The 18859-nt window shown below is 32.8% G+C and overlaps 4 protein-coding genes and 2 long non-coding RNA genes across 8 annotated transcripts; 2 read left to right on the top strand and 4 right to left on the bottom strand.

The window, feature by feature from the left end:
- Window positions 1-826: 826 nt before the first annotated feature.
- LOC117239326 lies at window positions 827-2198 on the bottom strand. The gene is made up of 2 exons (XR_004494418.1): window positions 1782-2198; window positions 827-1030 (listed from the first exon to the last, which is right to left on the bottom strand). It is a non-coding gene; the product is annotated as an uncharacterized LOC117239326 (long non-coding RNA).
- Window positions 2199-3310: 1112 nt separating this feature from the next.
- LOC117239327 lies at window positions 3311-3769 on the top strand. 3 transcript variants are annotated; one of them, XM_033504826.1, is made up of 2 exons: window positions 3311-3400; window positions 3502-3769. In XM_033504826.1, the coding sequence occupies exons 1-2, from the start codon at window positions 3318-3320 to the stop codon at window positions 3758-3760; spliced, it is 342 nt and encodes a 113-aa protein (XP_033360717.1). In that variant the 5' UTR covers window positions 3311-3317; the 3' UTR covers window positions 3761-3769. The 3 variants fall into 3 exon arrangements, with proteins under 3 accessions (XP_033360717.1, XP_033360715.1, XP_033360714.1); XM_033504824.1 differs by having other exon boundaries at window positions 3499-3769; XM_033504823.1 differs by having other exon boundaries at window positions 3490-3769.
- Window positions 3770-6471: 2702 nt separating this feature from the next.
- LOC117239328 (survival motor neuron protein-like) lies at window positions 6472-9496 on the bottom strand. The gene is made up of 7 exons (XM_033504827.1): window positions 9392-9496; window positions 8094-8274; window positions 7874-7968; window positions 7556-7578; window positions 6871-7168; window positions 6671-6750; window positions 6472-6602 (listed from the first exon to the last, which is right to left on the bottom strand). The coding sequence occupies exons 1-7, from the start codon at window positions 9400-9402 to the stop codon at window positions 6544-6546; spliced, it is 747 nt and encodes a 248-aa protein (XP_033360718.1). The 5' UTR covers window positions 9403-9496; the 3' UTR covers window positions 6472-6543.
- A 70-nt stretch (window positions 9497-9566) lies between these two features.
- Window positions 9567-11167, top strand: LOC117239329 (adrenodoxin-like protein 2, mitochondrial). The gene is made up of 4 exons (XM_033504828.1): window positions 9567-9792; window positions 10208-10320; window positions 10485-10617; window positions 10985-11167. The coding sequence occupies exons 1-4, from the start codon at window positions 9644-9646 to the stop codon at window positions 11073-11075; spliced, it is 486 nt and encodes a 161-aa protein (XP_033360719.1). The 5' UTR covers window positions 9567-9643; the 3' UTR covers window positions 11076-11167.
- Window positions 11168-13575: 2408 nt separating this feature from the next.
- Window positions 13576-16100, bottom strand: LOC117239331 (dual specificity tyrosine-phosphorylation-regulated kinase 1A-like). The gene is made up of 2 exons (XM_033504829.1): window positions 15707-16100; window positions 13576-14643 (listed from the first exon to the last, which is right to left on the bottom strand). The coding sequence occupies exons 1-2, from the start codon at window positions 15734-15736 to the stop codon at window positions 14107-14109; spliced, it is 567 nt and encodes a 188-aa protein (XP_033360720.1). The 5' UTR covers window positions 15737-16100; the 3' UTR covers window positions 13576-14106.
- A 50-nt stretch (window positions 16101-16150) lies between these two features.
- On the bottom strand, window positions 16151-17819 carry LOC117239330. The gene is made up of 3 exons (XR_004494419.1): window positions 17797-17819; window positions 17046-17131; window positions 16151-16192 (listed from the first exon to the last, which is right to left on the bottom strand). It is a non-coding gene; the product is annotated as an uncharacterized LOC117239330 (long non-coding RNA).
- Between the last annotated feature and the right edge of the window lie 1040 nt (window positions 17820-18859).

Genomic DNA, 18859 nt, shown 5'->3' with positions numbered 1-18859 from the left:
CAGAAGAAGTGACAGCACTAGGAGCAACGACCTCCCCCTAACGCCCACTCAATAGCCGGCTCGAACAAGAGAACGCGAGAAGGGGATGCAACTGAAGTTAATTCATAAGAGGTTCCTGGAGCACCCCTGTCACGCGCATAAGATGGTCATCGTGGAGTTTTAGTCGGTAGGAGTCCGACACTACTCTGCTGTTACGCGATTATTGCAGCAGCGGAGTGTCCATGAGGATTTCTCCACGTACAAAAAAAAAAAAAAAAGAAGGCTACGTTCGCGGATCGATCGAACACGTTCTGCGTCTTTCCTCGGCACCAGCGTCAAAACCACCCTCGACGAGCGCAACGCACTGGTGCACCTGCAATATTAACCACTGGTCTTTCCTTTTTCGCGCGATATTATATCAGCACCTATGATACCATTTCAAAGACCGCAATCAAAACATTAAATACCGCATTAAAGCCATACAATAATTCGCAATATTCATTCGTAAACGTTATTGTATATGTGCTTAATTAATCGTTATTATGTTTCGAATGATTTACTACCTCATATTCCATAAGCGGATATATGGTTCATTTTCATCTCAAGTACGATATAATTTGTAACAAATATTTATAATTCACAATGTAAAATATTTATAATTCATTGGAAATATTATTCTATCACGGTATAGTGGTCAAATTTCACATAAATCACAAACATATGGTAGTCAGCAGCTATACTCACGACATGACAAATCATGATGATGTCATGAAAAATGGCGTCCGTCCATATATATTCAAACGCAACGAACAAGTTCGAACTTTTCGAGAATAAACGATTTGCTCGATAACATCTGTCGCGAGCTTCTCTTCCTTTAACGATAACAATTGACAACTAAAGCTCGAGAGGCTCGTAAGGATGAACAGCGACGAGTATCTAGAAGCTATGTACTCACCTGGGCAAGGAGACTCCAACACCAAGGACGTTGGAAGTTTCGAGAAGCGAAGATGGAACCTGAAGTAGCACGTCAGGTCAACTCTGGCAAAAACTGCTAAAGAAAGAAAAATCCAACTAATTTGTTTCCAACAATAAAATGAAATTAATTTGTTTCACAAATTATTAACTGGATATTATTCAAAAATTATTCAAAATTCGCTTGATTGATTCAGGGCCCGGGACACTTGGGTCATGCCATTTTGGTAATGGACGAAAATGGCAGAAGGAAGAACGACCGTTTTTTTCATATTTCTCTTTCCCCGGGAAGCGAAAGAATGCCCGAGCACCTTGTTTCATTTCTTCTCGACATCAATTTCAATCTTTTTAAACGAAATATAATCTGAACGATGAAAAGTTCATTCATATAATGCTCCGCGCCAGACACTCACGAAAATTAAGAAGAAACACGGAAAATTCGCGAATAAAACGGATTTCTTTGTCCCAGTGAGATAATAAATCTCGTACACGTATTGGTTTTTAAAATCAATATATCCACCAATGCGCACTCGTTTAACAAGGGTGATGGAACGTGCCAAAAATCTCTCAAGAGGGTCTTGGCAACGGAAGAGTCGAAAATGTCACAATTATGAATGAAAAATTCGAATAGGTGCTGATTTTACAGTCGAAACCGATAAAGAACTCCAGATATTCCCCCAATTAATTTACAATAAATTCGCGAAAATGATCGATTGCTGACGTCATTGTATTCTCGAAAGATTGTAAAACGATAAGAATTTATTGAAAAAACTTATATTCGATGATAACACTTCTAATAAGAGTACTAAGAGGAGCGATTCTGTACTCACCTTCCTGCCTCGAAGTACCGAACGCAATTAACCGTCCGCCCAGGATGGAACCGTTCGGAACTTTTGTAAGTTACTGCACGGCCGCTGCTTATGGTGGAAATATAATAGATATAAGTACAGAGCGCGTGAGCGAACTAAAAACGCGATAGAGAAGTAGAGAGAGGATGTTCCGTCCTTGTCTAATGACGCGCACTTGTACAGGAAATATGTAACAGCGGTATACGAGCAGCGTCAGTGTCCACTAGTGTGCATGCCTGATTAAACAAGGACAGGAAGTATCTATACATGGTGTTCTCTTTCTATTCCCATGTTGCATCCATCTTACTATACAGTACACACACTCAGCTATTCTATCATTATATTTGTGCGTTGCTTATGTGTGAACCAAACATTTCCACGACAACAAATCGTTTGTCTCTTGTTTGATGCTCGGTTTTCAACGGAGTTAAATAATTTTTTAAGAGAAACGTAATGGACGGGTTGTTTTTAAAGTAATAAACGGAAATTCTCGTATCCATTGAGAAACGATAGGCGATTTGAAAGTGTCACTATGAACGGTGATTTATCGATGCAAGGTAGTATGAATAAGATATTTTATAATCTGCGAAAAAAGGTAAGGAATATTCTAGATTTTAGATTTTAGATTTTAGATTTTAGATTTTAGAATTTAGAATTTCCACGTCACAGACGAGTGTGTTTTGTTATTTGATTTGTAATATTGCTGCAGTTCTCTTAATAGCTGTTCGTTTCATGCGATACTCGCACATAGTATCTATGACTTTTGCTTCTAACAATTTTTATAATTAGGCTGTATCAAATATTTTTAACGTTCGTGTTTCATGAAAAATCATGTGTAACTCGTTGAATTCGCAAATGTAACAAAAAATTCCATGAAAAACCTTATATTATTGTAATTAAAAAATAATTATATTAGGAGGAGAGTCGTATTTCGGAACGTCATCGGAACATATTATACCTTGTATGTGATTATTTGGAACACAATGGGTGAGTATATTATAATTAAAATATATTCCTAGTTCCAATTCTTTTGAATAGTGTCAGTGACCAATCGAAATAGAAATCAGTGGACATCATGGAAAGAGAAGGCGAAACCAAATTTAAAAATTCGACATCGGTAATTCAGTAGTTAAGAATAACTCAATCGATAATGTAGATTAACTAGTTATAAACAAATATATGAAGTATAAATTCAAATTATTCTTATCCATCTAAAAATTGGAAATTAAAAAGCAAAAGACAAGGAATTATCTTCGAGGATTTATATAGTAAATACATTCTTTTGCCTGTCTTACCTAGAGATAAAACAGTTGTTTGATGGTTATCTTATAGTGTTCAGTCATTGCGAAAAATATTTTTAATTAGTTAAAAACTATAATTAATTAAAAACTACATTTTTTTATGTATGTAGACGTTAGCGATGTATTATTCCGGGAAGCTCGTCTATCTCCCGAACATCGGGTTTGCGACAACATCGATTTGGAAATTATCGTTGCAGAGTATGGAAATTATTACAAGATGAAATTTCAAAAATATCCCATATTGTGTAAGAAAATAACTGGAAGGGAAATGACGAGGGAAGTGACAAATGCAAGCAAAACGTAAGAATTTAAATTATTTAACGATATTAAACGGTATTCAACGTATTCAACGTATCGTTTTCAACGTATCGTATTACAATATGATCCAGTGTTTGTAGAAGTATTGAGACAAAAGCCAAATCTGTTAGTAAACAAGCGAGAAGTGAGCCTGTGAAAGAGACGAATCTACAGCAGAAGATAACTGATGACAATACGAATCATATTAATCTCGCAATGACAGTGACGTCAATATTCCCCAATGAGAGCGATGGACGTTCATCAGAAGAGCTATTTAACGTCCCAATGGAACAATCCATGCAATCGAAGATATTGAAATGCATTGAAAAGCTTTATTCAGATAATCCGGAATTACGAGGCTGAGGACATCTCATGCGCAAGTTATTTTCGATTAATATACATATCGTAAAGCTTTTAAACGATAAAATTCCCGTCGATAAACCGTCCAACGTATATCGACGATGACGTGATTTCAGTAACGCTTCAAATATCAAATTACGTAACACTTACTTAATATAGAGAAGACGCCATTTTATCTTTGTATCATCACAGGAGATCATAGTAAGCAAATTAAATGTACATTGGGATGACGTTATAGGCCCAGAGGAATGTAAAACCGCTGTTAAGGAAGCCGTTGTGTATCCCCTTAAGTATACTATCTTTTTTGATGGCCCGTTTTCCCCCTGGAAAGGTATTTTGCTGTACGGCCCACCTGGTACAGGTAAGATACTCGTATTCTTTTCATTTCTGTACGTGTTTACAAGAAATATACAAAACAGGGAAAACGAAGTTAGCGAAGGCAGTCGCGACAGAATGCCATTGCACCTTTTTAACATAACTGCCAGCTCATTGGGCAGCAAATGGAGAGGCGATTCCGAGAAGTATATACGTGTAAGTTGCTTTGTCTATGTAAGTCTCTTTGTTCCTTTGTCTATGAAGGAGAGATTCTAGGTATAAAAAGATTTGATTTTATTTTTCGTCATTTATATATAAATAGAATAGTTGTTTGGAAAACGAAATATCGTTATCATCGTCGAAATCATATTCGTGATGAGGCAATGAATTTAAGGAATTTCGAATATAATATTTAATGAATAATACATTTGTTAAACTGAACAGGTTTTATTTGAACTTGCCTATAGTCATTCGCCTACAATTATTTTTATCGACGAGATTGACTGGATCGCCACAAATAAAGGAGACTGTATATTGTCTGAACCTGCAAAGAGATTCAGGTCAGAACTTCTTTCTAGATTGGATGGATTAGTGTCTAATGAGAATTCTAATGTAGTTCTTCTGGCTACAACTAATTCCCCTTGGTACGTATATCACGTTATTTCAATGTTTTCTAAGTAGAAAATATCGTAATATTTCTCCAAATTCCAAATATGTTATTGTGTTGTTTGAAGCATTCCTTCATTATTATTAGTATAATAGAACGATAATATTTATTGTAAATATGTTATTAGGGGCATTGATGCAGCTTTACTCAGGCGTCTCGAAAAGCAAATATACGTATCATTACCCAATGAAGTTGCTCGCCTTGGTATATTCAAATTATACCTTAGCAACCACTTATTAGAAAATACAGATATTGTAAACCACATAGTAAAATGTACTGAAAGATATTCTTGTGCAGATATAAAATTGCTTTGTAAGCAAGCGTGGCTACTAGAAATAAGCCCGATATGGAGGAGACTTGAAAAGAAAGAAACACCTGTTACCACTTTGAAATATGAATTAAAAAGTTATGAAATATTAGCAAAATTGTTAAAAAAAATGTCACCTACAGTTATGCAAATAGATAAATATGATACGTGGAACAAATAAATACGCAATCGTAAGGACAGATATTGAAAAATATAAATAAATGGATTATCGTTCGAGAAATCATTCGCATGTGTGTGCATGTGTGTATGCGCGCATGTGTGTGCGCGCATGTGTGTGCGCGCATGTGTGTCATGTGTGTCATGTGTGTGCGCGTGTGTGCGCGCACGCGCTATAGGCTAAGTTTAAAATGTTCGGTTGTATTATATCCTTGTATTATATATGTCGGAGATGAAAGGAAAACCGGAGCCTTCCCTTTGCAATTTTGAGGAAGCCTTCTAATGCTTTAGCCTAGATTTTATCATAACTGTAATTAAGCAATTGTCATTTGTAATTGTTTGATATTTGTGAAAGCGAAAGTGGGTTCGAGATGACAACTGGTCGCCGAACGTAGCCACGGTCACGGGATAAACGTTTTGCCTGACGAAGGTGTGGATCGGTTGTATTGTTCTCCCTAGAAATCACATAGAATTGTACTTTAGAGATGTCGATATAATGGGACACACGTTGTATTAGGAATCAATCTCCAGACAGAAACTGCCTAGTAACGGCGTTTGAATCTTTCTCGATGTTTCCAAAGAGTATACAACAAACTTTTGACAGAAATTGCCTAGCAACAACGATTGGAACCTTCTCGATGTTTCCAGCGAGCATATAACAAACAAATGCAGTCGTATAGCGAAAAAGATTTTCATCAGATATTCATTCGTGTGATCGCCTTGGAAAGTGATACATCGAGCAATTTACCGAGTGTTTTAGCAATCGTATTTTTTTGTGTTTAAAATTATTCTACGCATAGTAAAAAGTTATCCCGTTGACCGTGGATTCGTTTGAACCCGGAACATTGTTAATAGCGTTAATTAAATTCATTATTCGTTAAATTTATTATTCGTAAAACATATTATTCGTTACTCTTATTATTCGTTAAACTTATTATTCTTTAATCTAATCATTAGTTAAACTTATCATTTGTTAATCTTATCATTCATTAAACTCATTATTCATAATATTTTGTAAAATCTTGTTTATTTGCGTAAATATATTCTCTGTTTCGTAAAACAATGGCTAATTCAAACGAAGGATCATTACGCGCCTTAAATCCTAATGATAACCCGACATATATATGTGAGTGTATTTTATCAAAAATATGTTTTTTATGTTTTCTTATCTTAGTAATTATTTTTAAAAAAGTCTTAAAGTCTTATATGAAAATAAAGCTGTTCTTTATTTCAAATAATTGAAGTAAATAAATACAATGAGTTTTATATTTTATTATATCTTATATTATTGTTATATTGTTATTGAAAAAATTGATATAATCAACAGTTCTTCCTGTTCTCTTGATTGTTTCTTGCTTGTTTCAAACCATGATAATAACCTACAAAAGAAATAACATAGTCCATTGAAAATTTAATATACAATAAAATACTTATATGAAATAATTACCTGTGTAATATACCATGTAACCACTAATATACCATGACATCAACATACTTGAAAGTGCGTCTGTATCATTATCTGGTAATCTAGTACATTTTATTAAAATTTCGTATTTTTTTTCCAAATAAAATGTTAAACTTATTCCAAATTACTTATTAATATTAGAAGTATTCAGCATTCCATTAGAATTTTTAAATTGTACTTACTTGGCCATTAATTGTGGTGGTAAAGGAGGTGCAGGTGGCATTATATCAGTCATCGAATTGAAAGATGGTCCCGGTATGAAGTGATGTTTATACGCATTTGCTTCTTCAGAGTCACAATCCATTTTTTCTACATTATATTTTTTCGAATTTACATTTGTAGAAAAATTAGTCTCACAAGTCTCATCGTTCTCTTCATTGAATTTCTCTTCCAAAGCTTTCTTTTGTTGTGCTATTTGACTTTGCAAACCTTCTGATTCTAAAAGAGAACTCAACTCGACTTTCTGTGTATTACCATAGCCTAAACACAGAGTAAAAGAAATTTTTGTCATTTAATAGAATGACTGAGTGCCATTCGGTTACTGTCCTTACAGGCAATGTATTAGAATTTCCCGTGCATAAATGTATATGTATAAATGTTTGCCTTGATATATGTAGTAATAATCACTCGTCTAATGAGGAGAATTATATTCCAAGCAGCTAATAATGAACAATAAGTAACATGCATGTTTATGGTTCATGACCCTATATCCCACGGGTCTCCCCATAGACATTGACAGGTACTCCTGCCCAGTTAAGGACCTGCTGAATGACACTGTGATAGACTATGCGAAAGCCTTTACTTCATATATATATGTATTTTTAGTACATTTCTTAATTGACATAACCATCATGCTAAAGGTATTACCTACAAATTTTACAACACACGTACTGTTGAGGTTATTCGGTGTGTAAACAGAGAAAACACGCGGATAAATTGTAAGGTAGAAAATATATTTAAATAGAAGTGTAATAAGTAAAAATACAATTTGAGCTGGTCCAGATCCGCACGCTAGCTGTGTTACCTAATAACTGAAAAACCCCGAAGCCAACGTCGCCTGTCTACTGTTTATGGCCTGACTTCGTCGCAGTCTTTTGTCTACACGCTGTCGATGGCTTCAGTGCTTGAGAAAACTAAAAAAGACCAGATGTAGAGTTTTCTTAGAAGTGGTAACCATTTCAACACGTGCCATTGTTTTCATAAATTTTTGATATTATAGCTTCATAAATTTCTCCATCCTCTGAGTATATTGCACGATAAGGTGCTCCTATGATCCATTTCTATAGAGAAAAGATGTGTATACAAATAAATATAAGTAAATAGCAAAATAAAATAATTTGCTTCTTAATCAATATATTTAATAATATTCTGTATCAAATTTGTAATATTCTATCAAAATCACAACCTTGTGTAATTTACTTGCGTGTTTAGGCTGCTTAAGATTTTGTAGGTTTTCTTTCGGTTGAGAATTTCCAACATCCATTCCCATTCGATTGATAACTTCTTCTTTTGCTAAATTTATTGCTTTATCATATGCTTCTATTAATGCACTATCCCCAAACATTATCATTGGCTGTGTCTGTATCCTTTTGAGATAGCAAATTATACGTTATTAATATTGATACAAGTATTTTATTATCAAACTATTGCAAATTATCATATATGTCATTTTTCAAAAATTGACTAAAAGGTAATGGATACTGTTAATTACTATTATGCTAAGATCTTGTACTAAAATTATGATAAAACCATTACGTTTCCATTACCATACATACGTTTCCATTTCCTCGTATAAAAAGAACATTCATATCATCTGCCATTTTAAAATAACATCATTTAAATATTGAATTTGCTTCTGAAATATTAATTTGTCTCATTTCTTTAACTCTAACACATTGTAAACAATGATGACATTATACCAACTATAATACTAAAAATCTATTCCCCATTCATTCGAAAGATTATTTTTTGAAGCAAGGTTAACATTGAATGTTCCCAAACTTCAATAACTGTATTTTACTTTCTTTACAATATCTAACAATATATTAGAATACTATAAAAAAATATTGTATGCACAAGAAACTGTTTATAGCGAAATAGCAAAAGAATTAATCACATATTATAACTAAAACGAGATTGTTAAGTAGATTATATTATACTGCATATGCGTTAGTGTTTCAGCTGGTAAATATAGTTTTTATATCTGAAGATAAATAAGATTTAATTCTATAAAATTGCATAATGAATTATACATATATCTATTACTATTCGTATTTCCCCTTAGTTGTATGTTGTCAATAGCATCAATCACGAACATATAAATAAATATAGAAGAAACCGTTCGGCAATGGAAAGGGAAAAATGAACATGGAAGACAAGAAAGTTTTCTTCATGTTTAGCGTATGCGTGATACGCTTTGAATGTCTCAGATAAAGATAAAGATACTCTGCTCATTTCTATTTGTTCCGCAGAACGAGAAATTTGTTGTCTTTCATATTGGTTTTTACGATTCAATTTTTGGGCAGTTTTCCCTAGCGAGTGTCGGTCCCTGTTTGATATAACCAGACCGTAATTTATACAGATATGTATTATAGATATATATTTGTAAAACTGAAATCAGATGAAATAAATGTTGCCTGAGGTTTTAAACGTTTAATAAAAACAATATTTCATTTGGAAAAAATGTAAGATATGTAAAATTACACATTGATCATTTTGCTGGTCTTGTATCATAAAACGTGTGGCCCGAAGAGCACGTGTCCGGTAGAGATACGTCACTTGTGTTAGGAATCGTTTTATAACCTATCACAGTAAGCGAACGTCCCAGTATAGCAGCCGAAGAATGCCGTGGAAGTTTTTGTACAAAGCACAATTGATCTCCAATTGATATTTTCCGCAATACTTATCTGGTGTTCGGTCAGGGTGTCCCATACTCATGATATTTATGACAGTGGAATGGCGTTAGTAAATCAATTACAAAAATTTTCGAGATCAATTCTCGGTATTGCATCAAATTATTCAAAATATACAAGCAACACAACGTTGCCCTTTTTGCAGGCAACAAGAGGAATATCGACCACGCAACCACTTTCAGAAAAACAAGAGTAAGTGATACAAATTTTCTTGTGCTTTCCTTCTTTTTTTAATAGAATTTCAGTACTTACCTTCCAATATAAAATTGGTGTCAAAATAATAATGCTAATAATAATGTCTAAGAAATTTTTCTCTTTGTAGGAGTATAACATCTAGAAAAATAACATAGTATTAATAGAATAGTATTAATAAGAACAACATTGACAGTGAACAACTAAAAATATAACACTGTTATAAATATATGATATACGAATTTTATTTATGTATTATTAAGACAAGTATATCTTATTTTTAAATTATTTCTATTATCATAAGTGATACATATAATTAAGGTATAATTAAGAGAAGATTAATTGAAGAAACACAAAAAATAAAGAAAATAATTATATTGAGATAATTTTTATCTTTCATAAATATTATTTTCAGAGTAAATATAACGTTTGTTAAAGCAAGTGGAGAGAGAATCAAAGCAAAAGGGAAAGTTGGAGATACTATATTAGACATAGTAGTAAATAATGAAATTGATTTAGATGGATATGGTATGTTTTAAAGAAGCATAATTTACTTAATTTAAAATAAATAATTTTGAGGTAGAAAATATTTGAAAATTTTAATTTTTATCAAGTTTAATATTCTTATTATTTTTAACTTTTGATACTTTATTATATAAGTATGTTGTAATATTAAAATATAATTGATATAGGTGCTTGTGAAGGAACATTAACTTGTAGTACGTGCCATTTAATATTTTCGAAAGAAGTTTATGATGCACTTCCTGACAAACCAACAGATGAAGAATTAGACATGTTGGATTTAGCATATGAATTAACAGATACGTTAGTTCATAATAATCAGTATCAAATCATTCACATTATTAATTCTATTACCTTTTAATATTTTATAAAGTGAATTTTTCTATTTAAATTTATGTAAAAACAGGTTAGTATTGGGTACTTCGAAATCTGCATCTCAATGTAGAATTTCAAATCGCTATCTCTGAATACTACGAAACTGAAATTATAATAAATTTTCATAGTTTTTTATTTACGACCCTATAATCATTACAAATCTATGTTTGAATTAGCATATTTACAATGTTGATTTTCAAATGGATAAATAGAAATCTTATTGTGTATTAGTATTAATTTGTATAGCAATAAATATATTTATTGACATATTCAGTTATATAATATTTAATTTCAGGTCACGGCTAGGCTGTCAAATAGTAATGTCTAAGGAACTAGATGGAATTGAGGTAAGAGTTCCATCAACAATTAATGATGCAAGAGCATAACTGAAATTATCTATAGGTTTTTGAAAATTTGTATACAATGTTATACATCTCTTGTTAAAAAAACCCTTGTTATAATTATTAAAATATTGGTATTAAAAAAATATAATAAAGAATCTTGTGTTTAAATGTGAAGCTTATATATATACATATGTTATAGTATAATTGCAATTTTGATATTTGTACATTGCCATTGTAAAAAGCCTATCCAATTATGAAGAAAATATATCTTTTATTTTTAATATACAGGGTGTCAATTTTAAAACGTTCATCTAAATTATTTTCGTTACTATTAAAGATAAGAAGAAATTACTAAGGAAGACTTAAATGGTTTTAAGATGTGTACTTGGTTATGATAAAAAAGACTCTTGTGGAATAAATTTTGCAACTTCTGAAAGATTAGATAAAAGCTTAGAACCTAAAAAATAATTTGAAATTAATTTCGTTTAGATATACTGTTTGATTTCTTAGCTATGGGCAAGTTTAAAAGATCATCAAACTCATGGTCAACAAAACAACAGAAATGTACATGCAATGCTTTTCCGTTTCACAACAAGTTATCTGACACTATCATCATTTTCGTGGCACATGCAACATTATCGATTCAGTATAGTAATGTTTTGATTAAAACAAATGTCTCGACATTGGAGCAAAATATTTCAACCTTTAAGGACTAAAATTAAAACTTATGAGTTTGTTTATAATTTTAATAGATTTTATTAATATTGTGTTTACTGGTTTATTAATTACAAGAAAGTTTGTAAAAGACTGAAGTTTTACGTAAAAAGTACAAATATTCTTTCAACAAAATTAGTCAAATCACATCATTATTTATACATATTGTATATAAATAAAATATGCGGATATATTACTTTACCCTAGAATTAAAATTCAATAATATTGAAGAATCTTATTTATTCAGATTTTGTACATTATCGCTTCTAACCTCGGATAATAGAACAACAAATTAAATATTTTTAAACAAAAAAACTTTGTTCCTTTGTTTGATTTCCCTTGCTCGCGTTTCTTAACTACTTAGATATAAAATACTTACGTTTTCGAAAATTCATACTTCACAAGCTACTAAATGCTTTATCTGTTCAGAATAACTTATTGTTTTCTTAACTAGGCACATACCAAATACATCTATTAAGTTGGTATTTCTCATAATTACCAGTACATAAAGCTAAAACACTTTTGTACTATGCTTGTTATACATGGATCTAACAAATAATTTAACTTGTGTATTGTCGTTTGTATATTTTGTTACGTGTAAAATATTCCATTTCTACACTACTTACAAGTTCGATAAAGTGTACATTACACATCGTGAAATTTACATATTTTCACTTGGTTACCCTGCCCAATTCGAATATAATTCAGAACGTATGTGCTATATTTATATATTCTGCATTTGTTTTGTATATTATGTACACTGATCTGATCTTTGTAAACGCGAGTTTTACGATATTAATGAGAAATTTGCCAATTTAATGGAAGTTGTTAATTTTTTCTGGCACGTTTCACGTTAGCAGACATGTTTCTTAAGTTACAGTCGAAAAGTGTTTTTATGTAAAAGAATAGGAATGATCAAGTTATTTTAAGATGACAAGATATTTCACGTCTTCTATTTAAATATAGCGTTAAATTTTAATTCCGTCAATTCGTATATACTCATACATCGAATTTCCTTTTCTCATGTCATTTCTTTTCTTTCATTTCACATTTAATTACAAAGATAAAGTGTAAGTACGTTCCTCATAAAATTAATATCAAATGTCGCAAAATATACAAAAGTAAACTAAGAAGAGGGGTACATATTATTACACAAACTGTCGTTCATATTGCATATGTACATATGCAGTATAAAAACAATACTTTTTAGTTTTTAATCTCTTGTTTAAATAATCCTAAAATCTAAATTTGTATCGGTCATTGATTCGATATAACTGCGTTTATTGGAAGTAATTAAGCTATAGCCTGCGCACAAGAGAAGAAGGAACAAACACGTATAGTATACACGCTTAAATAACAAAATTAAGTCAGTTTACGTTCAATGTGAACTTGATCAAAGTTCCAGTCTCGAATTATAGAGTTTCTTACTATCAGTTTACAAAATTCGATATTACGATTATGTACCGTATTTGAAAAACATAAAATGCTTTGTTCAATTTTAAATAAAACTAATATTTACCAAAGCGAATACGAAAAAAATGTTATCATCAAACTCAATTTTCAATTATCAAACTTAATCCAGCACAAATACAAATGTTATTCGTGCTTTTTTACTTTTACTACTTTTCAACTCTCTATAGTTCGAGATTTGAGTTCCGCTAACTTTCTTTCTACTGCGCATGCGCAACAGGAAAACTTGAATTACACGTAATAGTCAAAAATTCGAAAATCTTATCCTTTCGTGGCAGCGAAAGTAACCTAGGACTAGAGGTTCCATAACATTAATAATAATAAGGCAATAATATTAATATTAATAATAATGTAATCGAGTACTACTAACAATAATAATAATAATAATAATAGTATGGTAATGGCAAGATACACGCGGGTATAAATTAATCATTCCTTTCGTAATATCTACGACGTCTTCGGGATATTCTTTAGAAATTACTTTATTTCTGGTCAATATTCATTAACGAGCAACTTTTCTCTCTGTTTCTTATCACGATTTTTTTCACTTCATCACAATTGTACCGTTAGAAATTATTCAAAACATTGTTAAAATGTCCATGAAATATATGCAATTGCCGTATTGAATAAGCGAGTAATGAAGTTGCTGTTTCACTGAATAAAAGTGAAATCTCCAATGCGTGTGCTCAAGTATATAAGTTAAAAAAAGATTGGTACATCAATGCCTATTATTCTTAATCAATATTCATCATTTAACAATTAGGACCGAATTTTTACAAACCAACTCTAAACCACGACCCAATTTACAAATAAAAAGATCGATGTGTAAATTAACTATCAACTATTAATCTCCAATCCTATGTGAAGATATAATGTTCGGACCAAATTTCTAAACTAACGTGGACAATTCATGCGGACTATTGGTGGTTGCTGCGCTACTTAGATCCAATGTGGCAGCCGGAAGACCAGAACTGACGCTGCCGGTTGCTTCCCGTGGCAAATGCTGCGATCTATTTAGCTTATTTCCAGGACTCGGTGGCGATCTATCTGCTGGTGTATCCGGTGGCGTAACCACGTTTCTGTGTCCGCTCACGTTCAGATGATTGTGCGTCGCCGCGATCGGAGCTGGCGATGAGAGCAACAAGGGCGGTGGAGACATTGACACGTGTCGATGATGATGATGGTGATGATAGTGTTGGTACTGTGCAGCTCGGCCGTGCGTTGCGTGGCTGGTATTTAGTTGGTTCGTCACGGGCCCGACTTTCGTTGGGCAGCCAGCATGGTGGATGGTTAACGGGCCACGTAGTTGTTGTTGCTGTTGTAGCTGGTGCTGGTTCTGGTGCTGTTGCAGCTGCTGCTGACGCTGCAGCTGTACCGCCGCTTCGCACTGTTCGCGCGCTAACACCTTCACGGCATTCGTCTTCTCCTACGAAATAAGAATGATAGGTTAGGTTGTAGTCAGGGGCCATAACAAATTAAAAAAGTTATAATATAAGAATTTACATTTTAGTTGAAATGATTCTAGTTACGAATAAGTATTAAAGATGATTCAAATCTTTTTCGTTACCGATAACCATGGTGAAAACTCTTTTGGATTACTTTCAGCCATTGTCAATCTTATTGTCAATACTACATGCTTGAAGTAGAAGGAGGGGTACAGAGAAAAAGACTTTTTCTCAGCAAATATAATCGTTACTCAATTATTTTGTTCAACAGTTTTACAAATCTCCCAAAAATAAACGAGAATACGAAAATACACTGAATATCGTGTGTATGGTTATTTATAAAATCCCCTTGAAATAGTTGCGATCGCGGATCACATAAACAAACGAACCTGTCATTCTACAGAGTATCTTTTTCGGTGAAATTATGCAAACGTAAATGTAACTTCGGTAGAACTCCTCGAGAACTTGTAAGCTTATATCACTCTGACCCAACCAGTCCACTCTAAAGTGTATAATTTATAAAAGGGGATTATATTAATACGCGGAGGATGTGGTAGGTGGTAAGTTTTGTATATGAATGTTCGTTGATACAACGAATGGTTAAATGGAGGTTTTCATGAATGTGATAAGGACTAGATCGAATGTTTTAACACTTATAACTAGAATGCGTATTTTTATACAAGTTTGTAGTTTTACGAACATAATCAAAGAAATAAAATTTTAATCGAGATTTGTTTTCTTATATACGTATATTTTAGCGCATTTTATGCATTTTGCGCCATTTGCGTACTTTTCAATTTCGCACGAATAAAATAAAGATCAGCAATATAATTATAACGCTTCTTAAAAATGTGAAAAATCCTGGTTTCCTAAAAGCTTGCAATTGATTTCAGAAAAATTTTTATGAACTCTACCAGATAAATTATGGTAACTCTGAAAACAAAATTTCACGATAAAACGATTTCCGAGTAAAATACACATAAAAGATGATTTAGACGTGTTTGAACGTGTTCGTTTTCTTTTTTAATAGCGATATGTTCTTACCCTCTGCCACACGAAGACGTTATGGACCATTGCGCATCCACAAAACACGATGCCAAGGCCTATGAAAACCGACGTAACGATTGCCGGTGTGACACCAATTACCTCTCAGAGAAAAGACATCGACTCCCGACTGTCGGACGCCAACGCCGCGACGCATCTTAGTCCCCATCAGAGATAAGGCCCCAACCCCGACTTTCGGACTCCTTGGAATCCACACCAAACCCCCCAACATCCCCAAGCCAGGGTGTATATAAGCCGAGACTTCATCCAGCCCGGGGAGTTCTCGTTCTAGTTGCTGTTCTTGTACAACACCCCTTTCTCTGTTCAACGTTATTCTACTGTAAGTGCCAAAGTCATAATAAAGTTCGATAAAAGAGAATTAATAGTTGGGCTACGACTCAGCTTTCTTTTCTCTCGCAACCCAAGTATCCATTTTACGTGACACCGGCGTCGAATGAAACTGGATGAATGTATACAATATCATACCTGAAAGCATTGTTAGAGGATCATTATAACACGTATGCCATAACAAGCGGGACAAAGAATCAGCGCAAATACATATTCTCAATACATATAATTCTCGAAGCGTAAACTATATACATATGCTTTTCATTGAAACTTTCAATACTAGTCGCAAATTATTTTTCAATTAATTTATTATTTAAGTCTTTATATATCAATTCTCGACGAATAAATTACTTAAATTATAGAGAATCTATCTTCAGACAATAGAGAATTCAATATTTTTGGTCGTTAAGTAATTTACAAATTTCTAAAACGATTACGTTCGAAGTTTTGGACAGTATTTGAAGTTTCTAACATGACATTAAAAAAAAATAAATAAATTTTATGATATAATTAAAAAAACGTTGTGGTCTATCATAATTTCTATTCCGTCAAATTTATTAAAACGCAGTTTTCTTCTGAACAGAGTCAAAATGTCCGTCTTGAATCGAGTTCAACAGCTTAACGATCGATCGAGCGAATGATAGCTGTGTAAACCAGCATGACACAACGTAAACTTTAGATTAGATCTCGATCCATCCACCAGCCGTATTCATGCATGACATGAATATTCTGTTTCAGCTCTTTATAAATTAATCTGTTAAAACTTCCCTAAAAGACGATCATTTTTATTTTTCTAAGAAAAATAATGACTATTCGGCGTTAAAATTAACTTTATTTCCATTGGATTTCTAAACTGATTTCATACACTCAGAGATAGTTCACAGTATCTTTTAGATTCATGCCTGAATTCAAGAAAAATTAAACGTATAACTTATGTACTAGTATCTTTCAAAAGGTTAAAGTTGACAGAATTGAAGGAATTGGTTCTTACCAGTTAGAAAGACGGGAATGCTAATGAAAAACCCTCCGACAGCACATATCCGGCTGATGGATGATTTTTGCAGGTACTTGTTACTCCTGAAACAGACAAAATTTGAAGTCAAAGTCAGTTTCACGATTCTATGATAATTGAGCGAAATATAAATGTTAAGGAAATTCGAGGATTTGGGAATACAAATTATTGACTATATTTCCCACACAACAGTTATACATCTATATTACTCTCTGACGAACGTCTTGCACGCACGCTGGTCGCCAACCGACTATCCTAGATTCTTCTAACATCTGGCAACAGTCTTTTGTCTCCACTAAGTCCTTGACGCCCTCTAACCCTTACACACACACTCTCATGTACAGTGTAAATGTATCACTTCCCTAACAATAAAGGAACCAGTTATTTGTTTAACAGCCAAGAATCTTTCAAAAATTCTACTGTAATTGATACTTCAAATATATTTAGTCAGACAAAGGATAATCATAATCGCAATGTTAATCTTAACTTTAATTCAAGGATCAAACAGTATCATTATACATATAAAAGTAAACATAAGTCTATCCACATTATTGTTATTATTATTATTATATGTTATTCTATAATTGATTTTTATTTCTTTATTATCAATATTATTCTATTTTCTATAATGATTCAATTATAGATCTTATTTTTTGTCAATCATATTTCACTGAAAAGATCACTTTGAAAATAATCTAATAGTAAAAAATGAAAAATAATCTTTTTCTACCTTGTCTTCATTTTTTACAAACTTTGTCCACCGCCGTAAACCTATTAAATGCAGGAAACGACAAAGCAAAGCTGCTTCACATAATTCCCCGCTCACGCAGTGTCAATCAGCTCACGACCGCAAACGATACTGCTAATTTCCAGCGACCACGAACGATTTCATCGTAATTGCCGGTGTGAAATTTACCAATACGTGCTCGAATTGGTCAATAATGGATAGAGCGCTCTTGCACACACTAATCTACCAACAAATAATATTGACTCAATTGAACAACAGCGCCTAGATTAACGGACAAACCGCATGTTCCAAACAGATTTACAATCACGGCAGAAAATACATGCCGTTATAGATGTTTCCTGGTCAAGACTAATTTCCAGGCGTTAAGAACATTGTGACCGGAATCTAGGAAGAACTAGCACTTCCTGGAATAATACTATTGTGTCCTCGATGAATGTCTCTCCGCAATGCCCTCCAGTGAGTTGTTTTTGTCTTTGGTCGTACGACGTCCGGGATGAGAATTCGGGGAACGGTTTTGCGCTGCTGTAATACTCGCACAACCATCCATCTATGGGACTGCATCTTTTTAGGAGGACCAGTGATTAATCTTTTCCCACTCATTTTCATCTCTAATTTCTCATGAGGCTAAGATTCCTGCATCTTTTATCATAATAATTTATTAATACTATTAATAAATTGAGACAATTTTACACGTCGTATTTTGCGTTATAAGATGACTTATAATTTGTAAAATTTACCTGTAAAATTCCTTTGTTTGTTTTACCGAAGCAATAGTTGGCATTTCTATACGACAATAAGAATTTGTTAATACTAATAATTTGTAAGGTTATCATGTTATCATTCTTCTAATGGATAGTATATTATTGAAACTTTTTTAATATTGAAACGCGATATTTTTTTTGAGAAGAAGTGCATAGTAGTAAAGAGTTGAATTCTACGGACGTAAAAAGTGGACATAACATTTTCTGTACATGGAGTCGCCTGGCCTAAACATTTTATGATTTCCGGGCAAAATACAGACGAATCCAGCGCTGATTTTAAAGTA

This window comes from Bombus vosnesenskii, unplaced genomic scaffold (genome assembly GCF_011952255.1).
Source record: "Bombus vosnesenskii isolate JDL3184/JDL3185 unplaced genomic scaffold, Bvos_JDL3184-5_v1.1 scf7180000013926, whole genome shotgun sequence".
Lineage (NCBI taxonomy): Eukaryota > Metazoa > Arthropoda > Insecta > Hymenoptera > Apidae > Bombus > Bombus vosnesenskii.
Note: the sequence above shows the minus strand (reverse complement) of the source record. Positions and strands in the feature narration are given on the sequence as shown.

Bases quoted from the DNA above. Each gene is read 5' to 3' on its own strand.
- LOC117239329 (XM_033504828.1), top strand. From the start codon at position 9,644: ATGGCGTTAGTAAATCAATTACAAAAATTTTCGAGATCAATTCTCGGT. The intron at 9,793-10,207 runs GTAAGTGATACA...TATTATTTTCAG, and splicing joins CCACTTTCAGAAAAACAAGA to AGTAAATATAACGTTTGTTA. The intron at 10,618-10,984 runs GTTAGTTCATAA...ATTTAATTTCAG, and splicing joins GCATATGAATTAACAGATAC to GTCACGGCTAGGCTGTCAAA.
- LOC117239327 (XM_033504823.1), top strand. From the start codon at position 3,318: ATGAAATTTCAAAAATATCCCATATTGTGTAAGAAAATAACTGGAAGG. The intron at 3,401-3,489 runs GTAAGAATTTAA...AATATGATCCAG, and splicing joins GTGACAAATGCAAGCAAAAC to TGTTTGTAGAAGTATTGAGA.
- LOC117239328 (XM_033504827.1), bottom strand. The intron at 7,579-7,873 runs GTGTTGAAATGG...TAACCTCAACAG, and splicing joins ATTTATGAAAACAATGGCAC to TACGTGTGTTGTAAAATTTG. The intron at 6,603-6,670 runs GTAATTATTTCA...TTTCTTTTGTAG, and splicing joins TTACATGGTATATTACACAG to GTTATTATCATGGTTTGAAA.
- LOC117239331 (XM_033504829.1), bottom strand. From the start codon at position 15,736: ATGGTCCATAACGTCTTCGTGTGGCAGAGG. The intron at 14,644-15,706 runs GTAAGAACATAT...CTTATTTCGTAG, and splicing joins ACGTCTTCGTGTGGCAGAGG to GAGAAGACGAATGCCGTGAA.